This window comes from Neltuma alba, unplaced genomic scaffold (assembly GCF_004799145.2).
Source record: "Neltuma alba isolate B1F8T4 unplaced genomic scaffold, ASM479914v2 tig00005124_pilon, whole genome shotgun sequence".
Lineage (NCBI taxonomy): Eukaryota > Viridiplantae > Streptophyta > Magnoliopsida > Fabales > Fabaceae > Neltuma > Neltuma alba.
The window spans coordinates 1-19,604 of NW_021633988.1; the positions used below are offsets into that span (position 1 = coordinate 1).

The 19,604-nt window shown below is 37.6% G+C and overlaps 3 protein-coding genes and 1 long non-coding RNA gene across 4 annotated transcripts; 1 reads left to right on the top strand and 3 right to left on the bottom strand.

The window, feature by feature from the left end:
* Positions 1 to 1,237: 1,237 nt before the first annotated feature.
* Positions 1,238 to 1,585, bottom strand: LOC114746869 (uncharacterized). Its single transcript, XR_003740320.1, has 3 exons — positions 1,547 to 1,585; positions 1,373 to 1,471; positions 1,238 to 1,282 (listed from the first exon to the last, which is right to left on the bottom strand). It is a non-coding gene; the product is annotated as an uncharacterized LOC114746869 (long non-coding RNA).
* Positions 1,586 to 2,056: 471 nt separating this feature from the next.
* On the bottom strand, positions 2,057 to 3,654 carry LOC114746870 (uncharacterized). The gene is made up of 3 exons (XM_028935152.1): positions 3,391 to 3,654; positions 2,685 to 2,816; positions 2,057 to 2,122 (listed from the first exon to the last, which is right to left on the bottom strand). The coding sequence occupies exons 1-3, from the start codon at positions 3,538 to 3,540 to the stop codon at positions 2,057 to 2,059; spliced, it is 348 nt and encodes a 115-aa protein (XP_028790985.1). The 5' UTR covers positions 3,541 to 3,654.
* Positions 3,655 to 7,074: 3,420 nt separating this feature from the next.
* Positions 7,075 to 12,233, top strand: LOC114746867 (uncharacterized). The gene is made up of 8 exons (XM_028935150.1): positions 7,075 to 7,626; positions 10,078 to 10,278; positions 10,359 to 10,573; positions 10,714 to 10,971; positions 11,062 to 11,143; positions 11,222 to 11,629; positions 11,818 to 11,927; positions 12,017 to 12,233. The coding sequence occupies exons 1-8, from the start codon at positions 7,075 to 7,077 to the stop codon at positions 12,231 to 12,233; spliced, it is 2,043 nt and encodes a 680-aa protein (XP_028790983.1).
* A 1,013-nt stretch (positions 12,234 to 13,246) lies between these two features.
* On the bottom strand, positions 13,247 to 15,046 carry LOC114746868 (uncharacterized). The gene has a single exon (XM_028935151.1). It carries the CDS (start codon positions 15,044 to 15,046, stop codon positions 13,247 to 13,249), a length of 1,800 nt encoding a protein of 599 aa, XP_028790984.1.
* Positions 15,047 to 19,604: the final 4,558 nt, after the last annotated feature.

Genomic DNA, 19,604 nt, shown 5'->3' on the forward strand with positions numbered 1-19,604 from the left:
GCCTAAAGCAGCTACTAGTCTACAATCAGTTTGCCTCGGTAGGTTCAGGACAACAGACTCAATGAAGGAGGTCATAAGAATAAGAAAAACGAGACTTCATAATTATAGTAGTTTTTTACCTTCGAATAATACTGTAGAGTTCTGGCCTAGCTCTCATCCAGTCAGCAAAACTGCTGCTGTGACCAGCAGACTACTAGGACAGACTACAGCCCTTTCTGAATGAATGTATACAGCAAAACATATTAGAAAGTAGTATCTCTCCAAGTATTCTGTAAAAAAAAGAAGAGTGATGCCTCCCTCTTCATTTCATCTGGTTCCCGCAGAATGTTATTGGGGCTGCGGCTGGGCTGCAATTGCCTCACGCAAGTTCTAAATATAATCAAGATGAGAATTAAATAAAAAAATTCTATGTGAAAAAGAAAATTATTTCTGAGAAATATGGTCTTAGATTCACAAGTACAGATACCTGCATTGAAGCACACTTCAATAATCTTATCTACTTGTCTTTTTCCCCTCAACACCACCCTGGAAAAATGTGAAATATTAGGACAGATAAAGCATATGCTGGGTCTTTCACAGGTAATAAAGTTTTATGCCAATACCTCTAAACACAACCAACCTCTTCTTACAACTGCATATTCTCCCCTGCGAATTGCCTCCTCTGAGTTACGCATATGATCACCACATCAGTGGTACATGAAGAAAATTCTACCATTGAACTGCTTCGTGGAAAACCTATCACATATTAACATGATATTTAACACTTCGTTAATGGCATGGCTGCCTTTTCAACTGGTATGCCTTGTTGTTTAGGTAAATCAAATACTAATAAGAACATATGGAGTCTAGTAATAGAATTATATCACGTTGAACATATTTTCAATTTTCTTTCCAAGCACTAGCCCTCACTAGTCTTAAACAAGGGTTATTCAATGTAAACAATATCAACCCCAAATCCATAGAGAAGCAAAGTACCTCTCATTTAATAAATAACTACCTGCTCTCATTTTTTCCTTCAAATGAAAAATGTCAAGACCAGATGTAGAATATGAAAGAATCCACTTTCTAGTATTGACTATTCTTAGATAAATTATGAAAAAGCACAAGAAAATGGGCAGTAAAGTCAGAAAATTGAAGGAATTAAAGTAAGAAGTACCAGAGTCTCCAATTCGGTTAAGGTAAACCAAAGTTGCAATGACCATTCCAGTTGTAGTTCGGCCACGTCCCATTTGACAATTAAAATTACCTCTGTATTTACATCAGCCTGGGAAATTTTGTGAACCTAAAATCATAATGAAAGTAGTTAAAACACATGAAACATCACGGTTTTCAGGGAATGAGAATGAGTTTTCTTTGTAAAGATTTTTCGTACCAAAGCATCAAAATCCATTTCTTTTGGTGATTTTTCATCAGTTATAGGAACGCGTTCATAATCAACAAGGTATCCTGCCATTTGCAATTCTTCATACACCTATAGTAAAGAAAACAAGTTTGATAAGTCCATTAAGAAAACTGACAGTAGCCTCAAGAAACAGGTTCCACACACCTCTAGTGGTGTCTTCACAGAATTACATGACACTGGTTCCATTGGTCTATCATCTGACCATCTGGCAGCTCATCGGTCACAAGAATCTTATTTCCATATCTGTTAAATCAAGGTGCAGTTAAGCTTGGCTATCAAGCATGGAAAAGTTGCTGATAATAAGTACGAAAATGAATTGCATGTGGCAGACAGGAACTAAATAGCGTAGGGTCTCATACCTTGCAGCTTCCGACAGGATGTCTTCTTTCAAACGATCTTCCATTTGCTCAACCCTTTCCTGTTGATACCCTAATAAAGTAGAAAGTGCCCAGAACCAGTCAGAAGGCATACCAACTTCGGCTGTACCTTTAGTTATCTCATTACAACCACAAAGAAGATAATCCCAAGCGGTAAAGGTAATATTAGATAAACAGCCATCATAAAACCTAGACATTCCACATAAACATGGACCGTTAAGCAAAAAGAACACACCAAGTTAAAGCACTAAGAATTTAACAACAATATACCGTGTACTCAAGGTTGGAGAATGGTTTCTCCCACATCACGTAGAACAAAGGGCCGTCCATTAATGTACACAACCTGATTAGAAGAAAAGGAGATAGAAGTGAAATTTTAGAAAAGATGCCATGAGTATTTTTAGAGAATATTTTTTTATTTAAAGAATGGTTATTTGCTCAGAATAAAAATTCACAGAATGCAATGATTACAAATTATTAATTAAGCATGTGCAGAGTGTGAGTGTCAGCTATGATAGTTGGTTAGGAAGCCTGTAAAAGGGAATGTATCCGAAGGACTAGATGGCTTATGTTTACAATAGTTCAGATAATCCTCGGTTTCTAATCTCTGTTCTATGAATCTCTCTCTTTCTCTTCCCTTTATTCATGAACATATTTGACTCTTGAAAAGTTAAAGCTAAAAACCATAAAGAATGCCATGGGCATGATGCATAGAGGTTCCAATAGCCTCCTTCGTGGGAAGATAGGGGAAAGAAATACTCAAAAATAAAACGGGGCATACTTTTAACTATATTTTAATAAATTGATAGATAAAATATCAACTAGCGCATAAGAGCATTAAATATGACTATGTATTAAAAAAATAAGCAAACTGAGTTGCTACAGTCACAAGCAAACAGACATACTGGTTCCTCGCGAAGGTTAATCCAAAGAACTTGTGCTCTCCTCCCTCCAATTTGGGCACCAATATGCTTGAGAACATTTTGTATTCCATCAATTGTTGGGATAGCAACGCCGTGAACATGTAAGGAGTCAGCCTAGCAATATTAATCATTAGAAAAAGTAAAAGACGTCAACAAGGTAAAAAAACGCAATGCAACGCAACTTAACAAGAGGAACAGGTATGTCGGGTTCAGCAGTGCCGACAACAAGGTAAACAAAAGAATTGATAATTGAATCTGAATGTTTACACAGTCATACATATATAAACATCGAGCTAACTAACATTCTATTACATTCTATTACCTAATTAACTTTGAATAGTCTCAGAACTAACTACGTCGGTTAAGTGCTTATTGCTAAAGCGATTCAGACACCTAAAAAAATATAATTGAAGACCGGTTTTCCTCATATCGGAAATTGTATAAAAATCAATCCGAAACTCCGTTCTCAATGAATCCCAAATGACTCTAACAAAGCTTGGGTTTCCCAGAAGCCAAAAGCAGGTAAAATAGCAGCAATAGTATTTAATTGAAGACGCAGTAAATTTGATTCTTTCCGGAATTAGACCTATCAGAACAATTGAGTCCAGCTGAGGCCACTGAACAGAAATGCAGTAAGCAGAAGCAAGGCCAATAAAGGATAAGAAGAATGACATTAATTACTAAATACCTGGCGATAATTGGGAGCACCTTCGATCTGAGGAGACAAACGTTTGTTCTGGCAACCAGGAAAATGGTCGCTTTTCAAAATTGTCTTCTTCCCCAGAACTGATCCTCCTCTAGCCTTCATCACCTGCTCCAGCTCTTTCGGTAACGACATGTTTTCTAACCCCCTCCAGAACTTTCACAACTCACTCTCTTCCTCACACGTAGCCCAAACAAGCGCGCGGGCACTCGTACTTTCCGTTGATACTTCTATTTTCCTCTTCTTTGTTTAAATCAAATCTTCCACGATTCAGTTTCGTTATTGAATCATAAGCCAAGAGCTCACAGCAATGGAAATGCAGAACGAAAGGAAAATCTCAGAAATGGCTAAAATGGTTGTCACACATCATTCGAACGTACAAGTGATTTTGGTTTTTTTCTATTTGTTGTCCACCTTCTGAAAAGGTTGGAAGAAGTGAATTTGCCTTTGTCTTCGTCGGTTTAATCCTCCCGTAAAACTTCCTGATTTATTGTACCCCCGGTTTTCCTGACAAGAGAATGACTCGTCGGCTTTATATATACGTGTTCTAAATCCTCCGTTCTCGAGTCCAGACAATCCAACGTGAAAGTCGTGCGGATGTGATAATATGCGAATCTTTTATTTCTTTTGTAAGTCGGTTTTGTGTATACATAACTACCGGCCATCCTTTATTTTTGAGAAAAAAGACAGAAAAATACCATTTAAATTTGATCGGCTGAATTTGAAAAATTTCAAGAGACCAAATTAGGATTATTATGTTAAAAAAAAAGATCAACTGCCCTTCATTTATTTATTATTTTTAAATATCAAAGCTCCCACTAGTCGGCCGGTCATTGAAGTTCCCGTAGCGGGTCACTGGAGCTCCGGCGACCGGCCGACAATTGATCACCAGAGCTCTGGTGGTCGGAAATAATTTTTTAAAAATTTTTACAACTTCAGTATAACGGTTAATAGCATTTGTAACACTATTAACAACTTCAATATAACAATTAACAACAGGTTTTCTGGGAAATCAACAAGCTCCGACAGCCGGAAATAATTTTTTTGAAAATTTTTACAATTTCAGTATAATAGTTAACAACTTTTGTAACGCTGTTAACAACTTCAACATAGCAGTTAACAACAGGTTTTTTGAGAAATTCAACAAGCTTTGGCGGCCAAAACAATTTTTTTGAAAATTTTTACAACTTCAGTATAACAGTTAACAACTTTTGTGAGACTATTAACAACTTCAATATAGCAGTTAACAACAGGTTTTCTGAGAAATTCACAAGTTTCGATGGCTGGAAACAATTTTTTTTGAAATTTTTACAACTTCAGTATAACAGTTAACAACTTTTGTGACGCTATTACAATTTCAGTATAGCAATTAGCAACAGGTTTTTCAGAAAATTTAACAAGGCTCGTCGGAGCTCTGGCAGCAGGAAACAATTTTTTTTTGAAAATTTTTTTATAACTTTCATATAACGGTTAACAACTTGTGTAACGCTATTAACAACTTCAATATAGCAGTTAACAACAGGTTTTCAGAAAAATGCTACTTTTTGAATTTTTTAGAAAATTTGTTGTTAACTGCTATACTAAGGCTTTAATAACATTACAAAAGTTGTTAACCGTTATATTGAAGTTGTAAATTTTCCCCAAAAAACTATTGCTAAAGTTGTAAAAGCTATTTTTTTGAAGTTTTTTAGAAACATGTTAAATGCTATACTGAAGTTGTTAATAGAGTTACAGAACTTTTAACGGTATTATTGAAGTTATAAAAATAACTACTTTTTGAATTTCTCGAAAACATGTTGTTAATAGCTTTACAAAAGTTGTTAACCGTTATAAAAAACGCGTTGTAAAAAATTTTAAAAAAAATTGTTTCTGCCGCCAGAGCTTCGGCGACCATTGTTGAATTTTCCGAAAAACCTATTGTTATTTGCTATACTAAATGTTTAATAGCGTCACAAATTGCTATCGTTTCTGAATTGTAAAAGTTTCAAAAAAATTATTGGGAAAATTACTGTAGAGTCCCACAGAAGACAATTTACTACCAGAAGGTCCCATGAAATCCCCAAATTCCTATGAGGTCCCAAGGGACCTTATAGCAAAAAATTTGAAACTTGCAATTACTTTCTTGCCCTTTTTGATTAGAGAAAGTAACCGAAGCACACTCAAAATCGTTTCGGTTTTCATCTTCGCGAAATCGGCCGCGCGCTCACACTCCGTCGCCCGCTCACACTCCGCCGCCGTGTCGTTGGTGCTTTATCCTTGTGTGCTCCGACAGGTTCAATCTCCGGCGAGGTCTGTTAGTTTCTGGTTGGTACATTGTCGGTCGGTGCTCCGCATTCGGTCACTCTCTGGTCCAACGCCTTCAATCCCCTGCGCGGTCCATCGGTCTCGGGTCTGCACGCCGTCAGTCTGTCGTCCGCAGTCCGTCGGTCTCTCGTCCGCCGCCGTCGCCGTCTTCTCCGACGCATTGAACGGTTTCAATCTCCAGCACAGTCCGGCCGACTCTGGTCAGCACTCCATCCCTCTCTGGTCCGCACTCAGTTGCCGTCTGCTCCGACGCCGTGAACTCTCTGGTACAGTCCGGTGGTCTCTCTACTAACGCCTCAATCTCCAGACAACTAGTCTCTCTCGGTTAGAATATTTGACAATTTGAAGCTTCTTGGTCATATTTTGAAAAATGTTTGGTTTGGAATGTTTGAACATTTGAATTGTTGATTGTTCGTAAAAGCTGCTCGATGACCTGAAGTGGTTTGGAATGTTCGGTTGTTTCGTGTGTTTATATATGGAACCAGTGATAACCGTGACTTGTATTTTCACTGTGATATTAGAAATGTGATGTATGTGGATATTACAATGATCTGACATGCGAATAAAAGTTAGGGGCAAAAGTTGGGGCTGGTTGGTACAAAGTTATATTAGAGATCAGTTTGAAGAACACTGGTTAAAATTGTCAAAAATATGATTTGGTAGAGCTTTTTAAATGCAGCAATCAGTTATTGTTAATATTGCTGAATTAAAAGGGAGAACTTTATGTAATTGATTTGTTCGGCAATAAAATAATAAAGGTTTTGTTTGGCTTTTTATGGTGGGCTCCATGGTGGAATGTTAATTTGGCCATAAGGTCAGAAAGGGAATTGCTTGTTGGATATAGCACCTATTGGCTCTATACTATAACCAATGAAGGGAAATTCATTCTGGTGGATTGATTTGTGATCCATATTATTTACTGCCGTTCATTGCTTTCTGTCATCCAAAGGGATATATTTTGATTTTGTTGATTAGTGAATAATTTGGTGGTGTTGAAGATACTTACTATTTTAAAATATATGTTGATGATAGTAATTTTTTTCCTTTTTGCAGTCGAACAAAATGACTAAAAAGAGTAAGAGTAAAGATGGACAAAGGGCTAGGAATTTCTCCGGATACATATTATTCACTGAAGAGTTTTATGAGCAGAACAAGAAGAAGTTTAAGTCTTTTGAAGAGGGCACTAACTCTGTGAAAAAGGCTTGGGGGAACTTAACAGAAGAGGAGAAAGAACAATATGGTGAAAGGGCTAAAGAAATGAGAGTCCCACCAAAAGGGAAGAATTATATTGTTCCCTTTCACACACGCTGTGCTCCGGGACAATTTATGGAAGTCTGCAAGCAATTAAAGAAAAGTAAAGAGAAGATGGAAAGACTGAAAAGAATAGGTTTTGATAAATTGGTTGACATATGCTGCTCACAGATCTATAGAGATTTTTGTGGTGAATTGATCCGTGTGTTTGACCCTGTAAGTAGGCAAATTTCAATTCGAGGGAAGACGCATTTAGTGGGGCCCGAAGATGTAAATGAATTGATGGGTCTACCATTTAAGGGGGAAGATATTAAAATAAATGTGGAGAATGAAGATGAAACGTTCAAGAAATTAAGGAGTGACTACGGGAAAGTGCCATACAAAACAATAGGAACATGGTTGATTGAAGGAAAAGAGGAAGAAAAGTTTGAATTCCTTTTTGTTATGTATGCACTAGGAGTCCTCTTGTGTCCTGGCTCTAGTGTATGGGTGAGTGATAAAGTGTTGAAAGTCATGGTGGTGACAAAGGATAGTTTAGGACACTATGATTGGAGCAGCTTAGTTTTGAAAGAATTCTGCAACTCAATTGCAGAGTTCAAGAAAGGAAAGAAGAAAGGAAAAGCTGATGGGACGAAAAATGTGGGAGGTTGCATGTACTTCCTAATGGTAAGTGTGGGTATGATTCATTTACTTTGATGTTAGTTTATTGTCAATGTGCTGTGTAGGTTGTGATTGGTTGCTCTGTATGTTGTTATTTACTACTCTGTTGTCAATGTGCTGTGTAGGTTGTTATTTACTATGCTGTCAACTGCTTATGTATAGGTTGTGATTTGCTGGTGTCAAGGTTGTTATAGTACTGTGTGCAGGTTGTTAATGGATTGTGTTGGTTTGTCACCTGGTTATGTATAGGTTGTTTCGTGTTGTCATTCGGTTTATCGTGGGTTGTCAATGGCTGCTGTGCATGTTGTGAATGACACAACTGTAGGTTGTGATTAGCTGATGTGTAGGTTGTGACTGTATGTTGTGGAGGTTGTTATTTTCCTGTGTTCAGTTGTCATTAGGATGTGTTGGTTTGTCACCTGGTTATGTATAGGTTGTAATTGCAGTCTGTTCGTGTTGTCATTCTGTTGAGTATGGGTTGTCACTGGATGCTGTACATGTTGTGAATGGCGCAAATGTATGTTGTGACAGGGTTATGTGTAGGTTGTGATTGGTCACTGTGTATGTTGTTATTTACTACTCGATGTCGTCAGTTGGAGAAATGTACGCTGTGAACTGGTTATGGATATGTTGTGACTGTGAAGTGTAGAGGTTGTTATTGTCTTGTGTGCAGGTTGTCATTAGGATGTGTTGGTTTGTCACCTGGTTATGTATAGGTTGTAATTGCATTCTGTTCGTGTTGTCATTCTGTTGAGTATGGGTTGTCACTGGATGCTGTACATGTTGTGAATGGCGCAAATGTATGTTGTGACAGGGTTATGTGTAGGTTGTGATTGGTCACTGTGTATGTTGTTATTTACTACTCGATGTCGTCAGTTGGAGAAATGTACGCTGTGAACTGGTTATGGATATGTTGTGACTGGCTGGTGTAGAGGTTGTTATTGTCTGTGTGCAGGTTGTCATTAGGATGTGTTGGTTTGTCACCTGGTTATGTATAGGTTGTAATTGCATTCTGTTCGTGTTGTCATTCTGTTGAGTATGGGTTGTCACTGGATGCTGTACATGTTGTGAATGGCGCAAATGTATGTTGTGACAGGGTTATGTGTAGGTTGTGATTGGTCACTGTGTATGTTGTTATTTACTACTCGATGTCGTCAGTTGGAGAAATGTACGCTGTGAACTGGTTATGGATATGTTGTGACTGTGAAGTGTAGAGGTTGTTATTGTCTTGTGTGCAGGTTGTCATTAGGATGTGTTGGTTTGTCACCTGGTTATGTATAGGTTGTAATTGCATTCTGTTCGTGTTGTCATTCTGTTGAGTATGGGTTGTCACTGGATGCTGTACATGTTGTGAATGGCGCAAATGTATGTTGTGACAGGGTTATGTGTAGGTTGTGATTGGTCACTGTGTATGTTGTTATTTACTACTCTATGTCGTCAGTTGGAGAAATGTACGCTGTGAACTGGTTATGGATATGTTGTGACTGGCTGGTGTAGAGGTTGTTATTGTCCTGTGTGCAGGTTGTCATTAGGATGTGTTGGTTTGTCACCTGGTTATGTATAGGTTGTAATTGCATTCTGTTCGTGTTGTCATTCTGTTGAGTATGGGTTGTCACTGGATGCTGTACATGTTGTGAATGGCGCAAATGTATGTTGTGACAGGGTTATGTGTAGGTTGTGATTGGTCACTGTGTATGTTGTTATTTACTACTCTATGTCGTCAGTTGGAGAAATGTACGCTGTGAACTGGTTATGGATATGTTGTGACTGTGAAGTGTAGAGGTTGTTATTGTCTGTGTGCAGGTTGTCATTAGGATGTGTTGGTTTGTCACCTGGTTATGTATAGGTTGTAATTGCATTCTGTTCGTGTTGTCATTCTGTTGAGTATGGGTTGTCACTGGATGCTGTACATGTTGTGAATGGCGCAAATGTATGTTGTGACAGGGTTATGTGTAGGTTGTGATTGGTCACTGTGTATGTTGTTATTTACTACTCTATGTCGTCAGTTGGAGAAATGTACGCTGTGAACTGGTTATGGATATGTTGTGACTGGCTGGTGTAGAGGTTGTTATTGTCCTGTGTGCAGGTTGTCATTAGGATGTGTTGGTTTGTCACCTGGTTATGTATAGGTTGTAATTGCAGTCTGTTCGTGTTGTCATTCTGTTGAGTATGGGTTGTCACTGGATGCTGTACATGTTGTGCATGGCGTAAATGTATGTTGTGACAGGCTTATGTGTAGGTTGTGATTGGTCACAGTGTATGTTGTTATGGGGCAGTGTGTAGGTTGTGATTGGTCACTGTGTATGTTGTTATTGGGCAGTGTGTAGGTTGTGATTGGTCACTGTGTATGTTGTTATTGGGCAGTGTGTAGGTTGTGATTTTCCGCTGTTTATGTTGTCAGTGGCCTGTTTGGATGATGTTGTTGTATATCTAAGTTATCATTAACTTCACATGCAGATTTATTGCCTACAACACTTTCCTCTCGGAAAAGAAAAGGCGGCAAAAAATGAAAATGCCATTACTTATTGGGATGAGGAAAAAGTGAAGGCAAGAGTGAAATCAGAAAAGAATAGCGACAGAGGCATACTGCATGGCGTTCCGAGTGTCGGTGGGGCTTCAACAAGTGCATCCAACACAGGAATAAAGCTAACTCACCCTGTAAGTAAATCATGTGAAGCTTATTTTGGTGCTGTGTAGAATTTGGAGTAATGATAACTTTCATTACTGTTGTTTTGCAGGAAATCAAGAGAACGTATGAAAGGTTGATGACCATGGTTGAAGGGTTGGTGTCGACAATTGGAGAAGAGTTGGTTTCCCTGCAGTTGAGGTTGACGGATGAGATTGACAAGGAAGATGTGGTGGAAGCAGTAAGTAGCGAAGATGACAAAGAGAAGGCAACTGAAGATGAAGAAACCGGTGAAGAAGGTAAAGGAAGCCCAAAAGATTCAATTTTGTCACAAGAGGAACAACAGAGTGAACCAGAAGGAGATGATAAAGAAGAGGGCAAAAGTGCTTCGCGTGAAGAAGAGAGTCAATCTCAACCTGAGGAGAAAGGAGAAGGGAGTCACTCTGGATCAGAGGATGATGGAGAAGAAAAACACAAGACAAGTCTAGTGATGCAGCAGCAGAAGAGGATAAGGGTGTAGGCGATGAAATGGAGGAAAAGGATGAAATGGACCAGCAAGCACAAGGGCAAATGGATGTAAGAAGATCAACACGGGTGAGAAGCCGTGCAATCAAATCTCCCTGGTTAGAGGAGGTGAAAAAAGGCCGTGGCAAGAGAAAAGCTGACGAGAAAGAGGAATTATTCCAGATGTGCACGAGAAGATGTGATCAAGATGAAGGTGCCAAGTAAGTGTTGGGACTGATTGTAATTGGGACAACTGATTGACAACAATTTTACACATACAACCCTTGTGCTCATTGTTCCTTTTGCTGCAGGTACATTGTAGAGATGTATGGGTACTTCTTGACACGTGCTGAGCTTTGCTGCCTACAAGACAGGAAATGGATGAACGACAGGGTAAGACAGTTGTTTATATAGATAGAGAACTGCGAATGTCATTATGATCATGACTAACTGTTTGTATGTGTGATATAGTTCATGTCTATGGTGGCGAGAACCTTGGTGGGAGATGAAAAAGAGAACCACAGTCGTGTCAGTAGGCACATTTTTACACCCGAGTTAATGCAAACAATGGCCGCTAATCCTCTTAGGTGGAGCATGGAAAAACATGAACATGAAATCTTACCGGAGCACATAGGATATAACATTGGAGACTGTGACTTCATATTTGGCCCCACCCTTTTCAATTACCATTGGTTCTGTTACGTGATGGATGTAAGAACCATGCGTTTCTATGCCCTTGACTCGTTGGTGGACAATTTGACGATGTTGAGATTACAAAGAGAGGAAGAAGAAGCAATGAAAACAGGGAAGAAACCACAAAGGAAGCAAGGGAAGAAGAGAGGACAGATAGATCCTAAGCAATTCATGGCGAGAGGGATTGTATGCACAACTTTACATTCATTCTATAACTTGTTAATGCGTTATGGTTGCTTGTCTGCTTAACTGTCCTGGTTGTTAATGCCTGCTGATTACTTGTCATTCGCTACAGCGAAGGTTGTTAATGCTTCCTGATAACTTGTCATTCACAACTGTCAAACTTGTTTCTTCTGTTTGTCCCTTTTTTGCAGAGAGATTGTTTCTGCCAAGTGCTTCGTGTGCTGAAGCCATCACTGTTTGCGGAGGAGGACAAGATTGACGAGGAAGTCACATGGGCAAAAGTTCATGTGCAATCTGACACGTGAGTTATTTTTCAACACAACAAGTACTTGTGTCTCAACTTTTGGGAGCTAATGTTCATTCACTAAAGTACTTGTTTTTCCTTTGTAGGGACTCTTGTGGGGTGCATGTGTTGAGCTGGTTACAAACATGGGACGGCACTGAGTATGGTGATGACGGCTACACAATGCCTAAGTACTCCCCTGAAGAAATCCATGACTTGAAGGTTGGATGCTTGTGGTGGCTCGTGACTCATCGGAACAACCTGCATGGCGATGAAGTGCTATCTTTGCTGCGAGGAAACCCCCAAAGCAAGAGGAAGAAATAAATGACAAGCATATATTGTATTTACATTTATTTATTTGACAGCATAGTGACATGTGAACGTCAAGTTTACATTTTATTCTTTTCTTTGAGCATGTATGAATCCTGGATGTTAAGATATGTTAATGTGTTTTGATATCCTTTACTGGTTATCAAGTTTTTGTAAAGGCATTCATGTGTTTTCATCATGGCCACAAATGCAGACTGAATAAGACTGGATAAACAAATGGTACCCACGGTGACATCATAGGCATATATCAGAGTCCTCTCTGCCACATCTGTTTACAACCTCAACAGGGGTTGTTCACAACCTCAAAAGGGATTGTTGACAACCCGAACAGAATTGGTTAACAACTCAGTCGGGGTATAACACAGCTGTTAACTTAATTATATTATGAGCACATATAACGACCTTAATAGCAAAAATTGGGAGCATTTTAAAGTCATTAACAGCTTTAAAAGAACCAAATCATATTACAGCAGATTTTTATTCCAGCAATTCATTTACAACCTCAACAGGGATTGTTGACAACCCGAACAGAATTGGTTAACAACCTTCGCATTGCCCCTGACAACTGACGCTGGGGATACCACAACCTCCACATGAGATCTAATTCTAACCAAATCATATCATATTATGACTTTAACACAGCTCGAATGTCTTAAGAAATCACTGAACACTGGAAGTAGGAGAAATTGTCACTTTATATCAGTAACATAATTGAGACTGCTAATGACAACCTGCATGGCGTCTGATAACAAGTCCATTACAACCTATTCACCAGTACATCAAAAATACAGAAATGATGTTATATCAGATTACAACCAGGTGTCATTTACCACTTGATATATATATGTACAACATAACTACACCAAATTTACAACCTATTCAAAAAAGCATACGTGTTGCATGTGTGGATAATGACGGACAACTTGAGGTGTAGGTTATGACATTTACAAAAAAAATGCTGTCACAAGCATTCACAAAACGAAATATCAACAAGCCACCAGCAAAGCTCAACTTGGATTGGGGTTCTGGCAAGTCTTCACAGTGTGGCCTGGCTCATGGCATCTTCCACAGTGGTAAAGTTTTTTACTTTGAAATTGAGATTCAATCCTTCTTTTCTTTGGCCTCCCTGAGGGTCTTTTAGTGATTGGTGGCTGTAAAAATGTTCCCGTCATCATCTGCGTAACGGTGAGAGCTTCGGGACGAGGACAATCATGTGTCGCAATTGGCCTCATACTACTTGCATATATCTTCTCTTGGGCTGACAGCTTATAGCAATCATCTACAAATTCATAAACACTACCATGAAGTAGCTTTATCGCTGCACAGGCATGAGCACAAGGTAGTCCGCTCATTTGCCATGCTAAACAAGTGCATTTCTGAGCTGTGAGATCAACAGTGACACAAATTATTCCAGTAGGAGATGTAGTATCAACTTGAACTCGGTTATCTCCATAATATACAGTATGCATATTCTCCGCTCTTGCTACTTTTTCTTGCAACTTGGACTCAATATTTGGCCCAACGCCATTTGTCCAATTTTCCATTGCCATTTTGCTTGCAACCATCTTCTTGGCTAATTTCTCCATATGCTCATGTATGAGAACTGACACATTGTGCTTCCTCTCCTTCAAAATCCAGGCATTAAACGACTCCGCAACATTAGTAGTGATGTTATCCCATCGCTTAAACGGGAATTTGCTTAAAGCCCACCGATCTACATCTCCTTGAGTGTCAACCCAATCAGCCAATTGTGGACAGAATGATCTAAGTTTCCCCATTGCAGCAACATATTCATCCTCAATCCTTGCATAGGCGATTCCATCCAGCATTTTCAATGCAACGTCCTTTGAAGTACCTGAAACTCGTCCCCTGCCTCGGTTAATTTTTAAATAATGTGCACTAAAATTTTCTTTCACATGCCTATAACAAAAAGCATGTCTCTCGCCACCAAATATTGTTCGCACAGCACCTATAATGGCATTATTCCGATCTGAAACTATCGTTGTCTCCACTGATCTTGTGATGTCTTTGATGTTCTGGAGAAACCAAGCCCAATCATCATATGTCTCCCCACTAACTATAGCATATGCTAATGGAAATAGTTCATTGTCTGCATCATATGCATTAGCTGAAATCAATGTCCCCCTGTAAGGACCACTTAGATGACAGCCGTCTATATAAAGTATATGTCGACACCCTTCTAAAAATCCATTAATTGAGCATCCATAAGCAATGAACACCCTCTGAAATCTGTTACTATCCAACCCTTCCCATCGAGCACTTGTGTTTGGATCAGTTTCAATGAGCCTTTGACAAATCCAGGGAATCGCCATGTATGAATCCTGTGCACGACCATGTATTTCCCTCAATGCTCTTTCTCTACCCCTGTATGCTTGACTATAATTCAGTCGCACCCCATATTCTCTATACAGATCTCTTCTAAGTTCATTAGCATTCTTGTCTATATTACACCTCAAAGAATCTATCATGATTGATGATGTTAAGTTTGACCCTCTAGAGTGAGATACAACCAAGCTGTCCTGTGCATAATGCACATGCTCACTTCTTAAGGTTCTAATTATTAACAACTCAGAATCTTGTCTTTGTCCCATTGAGTATGCACCCATATACCACGGGCATCCCTCCGCCATACACTTCACAATGATCTTTTGTTGATTGTTCTTCACAAACTTGTATGAAAACTTCACAGCAATACTGTACCTATACAGTGCTTGCCTAAGAGCCACTGCATTAGGAAAAATCTGTCCTTCTCCGATAACCAAACCCTTCCACTTTATTGAATTCATTTCCGGAATTGGGGTTGGCATCATTTCTGAACCACATGGCAACAATAGTGGGTCTTCACTAACCACATTAGGTGGAGACATGGACAATGTATCTGAACCTCCGAACAAGTCTTCCATCCTACATAACAGAACAGGTCAAGGGGTCGTTAATGACAACCTTCGATCACTATAATAACAACTTATGCACAACAGTTGACAATAGCTAATATTACTTCGAAATTTAAATAACACAACTTACACATGTTGCTCTTCTATTACAACATCCCTTGTTAGTTGTGAATTTTGATCTCCATTTTCTCCTATATATACATGACCACTGTCGCCATTGAAGTTAATCAAATGTTCTACTCCTTCATCATCTACAAGGTCCACAAATGTACACTCATCAAAAGTTACTGTGAATTTCATAACCATTCCATTACTTTCTTTTCCCACAATTGATGCCACCATTGTTCTAAATTCTCCATATGATGTCCCTTCTTTATCATTCTTGTTCTCACACCACCTCCAACATACTGCGTTTCACCTTCTACACCATTAATAAATTGTCCTCCTATATGGAGGTAGCAAAACAATTGCTTTGCACTGGAAGTTGCCATCCTGGATATCAACCTGCCACAATCACTTGTTAATAACAAGTCATACAGTTATGTTAACAACCTTCGATGTACCCATTAACAACACATTTAACCATCGCATTTGAGGGGTTACAATAATAAATATCTGTCATTTTCCACTCATTTCCATCAGCAACACAGCATCATTGCCCGAAAAACAGAGCATCATTCACCGAAAAACAGAGCATTGCTTTCTAACCATAGCCACACATAGTAAAACCACACCTAACATGATTAAAACCACATATGACTAAAATGAGCCTCCCTTGATATTTCTAGAGAGCTTAATCACATGCTTAATACCAACGTATAAACACCCAATCAACTTTTCAGACCAGCATTAAAGCTGCGACTGGTTGTTAATAACAAGTCATACAGTTATGTTAACAACCTTCGATGTACCCATTAACAACACATTTAACCATCGCATTTGAGGGGTTACAATAATAAATATCTGTTATTTTCCACTCATCTTCATCAGCAACACAGCATCAGTGACCGAAAAACAGAGCCTCATTCACCGAAAAACAGAGCATTGCTTTCTAACCCTAGCCACACATAGTAAAACCACACCTAACATGATTAAAACCACATATGACTAAAATGAGCCTCCCTTAATATTTCTAGTGAGTTGAATCACATCTTTAATACCCACATATCAACACACAATCAACTTTTCAGACCAACATTAAACTTGACACTGGTTGTGTACAGAAGAAGAGAAATGTTGTTAATGATGAGACGTACCAAGAAGATGAAGAAATAATGTCGCTGGCCTGCGATGGAGTACCAGCGCATAACTCCCTTCTTTCTTTCAGAAGCTTCTCTTCCTTGTGCATGCATAACAAACAACCGCACTAAATGAAGCCAATCAGCGTCTCTCCCTCTTTTCTTTCCTTTATCAATGACTGAGGGCAAGTACGTAATATCACAACTCAAATTATTTACCCAGAGGTCCCTGGGGACTTATGAGGAATTTGGGGATTTCATGGGACCTTCTGGTAGTAAATTGTCTTCTGTGGGACTCTACAGTAATTTTCCCAAATTATTTCTGGCCACCAAAGCTTGTTGAATTTTCCAAAATCCTGTTGTTAACTGCTATAATGATGTTGTTAACTGCTATAATGAAGTTGTTAATAGCGTCACAAAGTTCTTAAACCGTTATACTGAAGTTGTAAAAATTTTTTAAAAAATTGTTTCCAGCCACCGAAGCTTGTTGAATTTCTTAGAAAACCTGTTGTTAACTGCTATACTGAAGTTGTTAATAGGGTTATAAAAGTTGTTAACCGTTATACTGAAATTGTAAAAAAATTTTAAAAAATTGTTTCCGGCCACCAGAACTTGTTGAATTTTCCAGAAAATCTGTTGTTAATTGCTATATTGAAATTGTTAATAATGTTACAAATGTTGTTAACTGTTATACTGAAGTTGTAAAAAATTTTAAAAAATTATTTCCGACAGCCGGAGCTCCGGTGACCAATTGTCGGCCAGTCGTCGGAGCTCCGGTGACCAATTGTCGGCCAGTCGTCGAGCTTCGACGACTGGCCGGCCAGTGGGGGCTTTGGTATTTTAAAAACAATAAATAAATGAAGGGTACTTTGGTATTTTCCTTTAACATGATAATCCCAATTTGGTCTCTTGAGACCAAATTAGGATTTCTCAAATTCAACAGACTATCTGGGAATTATGAAGTTCAAGTGGTATTTTTCTGTCTTTTTTCCTTTATTTTTCCCAAAATGTTAATCTCATTAATTGTCACTGTCATAAGAGCCTCCAAACAATCAAAAGAGTACAAAAATAAAGTTTAATTATTAAATTTTTTTAATAACAAATGATCATTCTGAACATACTATCATTTTTTATTCTGAAATTTGTTATTACTTACTTTTCACTTGTCAATAAATTTTAAAATAATTAAATCTCTTTTTTAAGACCCGATTGTAACTCTCCTTGAAAAGTTTGGCCAACAAAGTAAAACCAATAAAAAAAAAAAAGTGTTTAAGTTATTAAATTTAGGGTCAATACTATAAGTCTATTTGAAATACCTTATAAATACAAGATAAATATGTGAGAGGAGCTCTACCAGACTTAGCTGAAAAATATTTATAAGTGATTTTAAATGTGATTCATAATAAGGCCTATATATACTTCCTTAAATTTAATGTCTTAATATCTAAAATTTGAAACCAATAGTTTTAGATTTAGAGCCTTATTTTAATTAGAAAAAATATTTAAATGAGTTCAATATCCAAAATTACTTATTTTAAATTTTAGGAATTAAAATAACTTATCTTAACTTTTAAAGATCAAAGCAAAAAAAAAAAATGTCAAACGTACTCATATTTAAATTTAAAATTATAAATTGCATCTCAAAAGGGGAGAAGGAAAATTATATTAAAGTGATGTTTGGAAAACTGTAATTTCTAAAAAATTATTTTATGCAAGTTGAATTAAATCTTTTCTTACATCCTTATCTCATCCTTATCTCGTACGCCTTAAGGGTTGCGCTTTTTTTTTTTTTTTTTGACCAGCTACGCCTTAAGGGTTGCTAAACTCCCCTGAAAAGGATAGTTTTGACAAAAACAAATTTATAATCAAAACTCTATTGCGTAACGCACAATGAGAACCAATTAATTTTTTGAAAATATGGCTTATAATGGGAACAGGCGGTGCCGAGGACAAGGTGCCAAAGATTGAGTATTTGTGTGTATGTGTATGCGCGTTTTTTTTTTTTTAATGATTGTGTTTATACTTTATGCTTTATAATTATTTACTTGCTTTTATAAGCCTGTTCACACTGTATGCATTACAATCTTATTTTATACTCTTAAGGTTCCTATCTATCACCCACCGTCCAAATTAAAAGTTATATACAATCTCCCGTCTTTACTCTTTAATATTAAATTTAGTTTGTTGTTTAGTTTAAACTACAAACCATATTAAACATTACCTTTAATTTTAATATGGTTACAATCTAGTAAACGGAGTCAATTGTCATTACATGTTTTTCATTCTCATCATATTTTTATGAGTTAATATAATTTTTAATCCCTCAAATGTACACTAATTTTGATTTTGGCCCTTAAGTTTTCTAACCATATGTTTTGGTTCCTTAAAAGGTAAAATAGTCTAAATGTGAATTAATATTTTAAATAGAAAGAAACTTAAAAAACCGAAACTTATGATTTGAAACTTAAAAGACCAAAATTAAAATAAAGTCAAACTTGAGATTGAGGAACAAAAAATTATATTAAACCTATTTTTATTCTATCAAGGCTAATAATACAGAAACATTCACGTATTATCTTAAACATAAGAGATTTTATATATTATTTTATTCTATTCCCATTTCACGCCTTTTATTAAATAATCTGTTATAATCCATTCCAATGTACATAACATATCATTCGAGCATGTGAAGGCATGTGATGAATATTGATGTACCCATGAGGACAGTACATATGCAACAAAAAAGAGAGTCATCTTAATATAATTCCGGATCATGAGATTTCAGAGCAGCAAAAGCTTCCAGTTTTGAACCATTTTTTGCTGGGGGGAAAAAAAATTAAACATTTACATACCAGTAGACTAAGGAAAAAGTAATTCATATGATGCATTCTAAAAGAGATCATGAATATGTAGATAAGATGTGAGCCTTATCCACAATTCCTTTTGTGTTATCCTCTCTTTGTGAACTTATGAATGTAGAGAATCCAATTGTGAGCTCATGCCGACCACAACAATGGCTGCAGTTGAGAGCTTGTCTAAATTCTCTTGTAAATTTTCCAGTTCTCTCATGGATGACCTGCCTTTGACTAAAACTAGGCATAGATCAGTTGAGGATTTTAGGCATTTGAGGGCTGCCTGAGTCAGTCACAAGAGCCATTCATGAGGTGAAATTTTTTCTTTTCTTGGACCTACCTTCCTCGGCAAGGGACCAA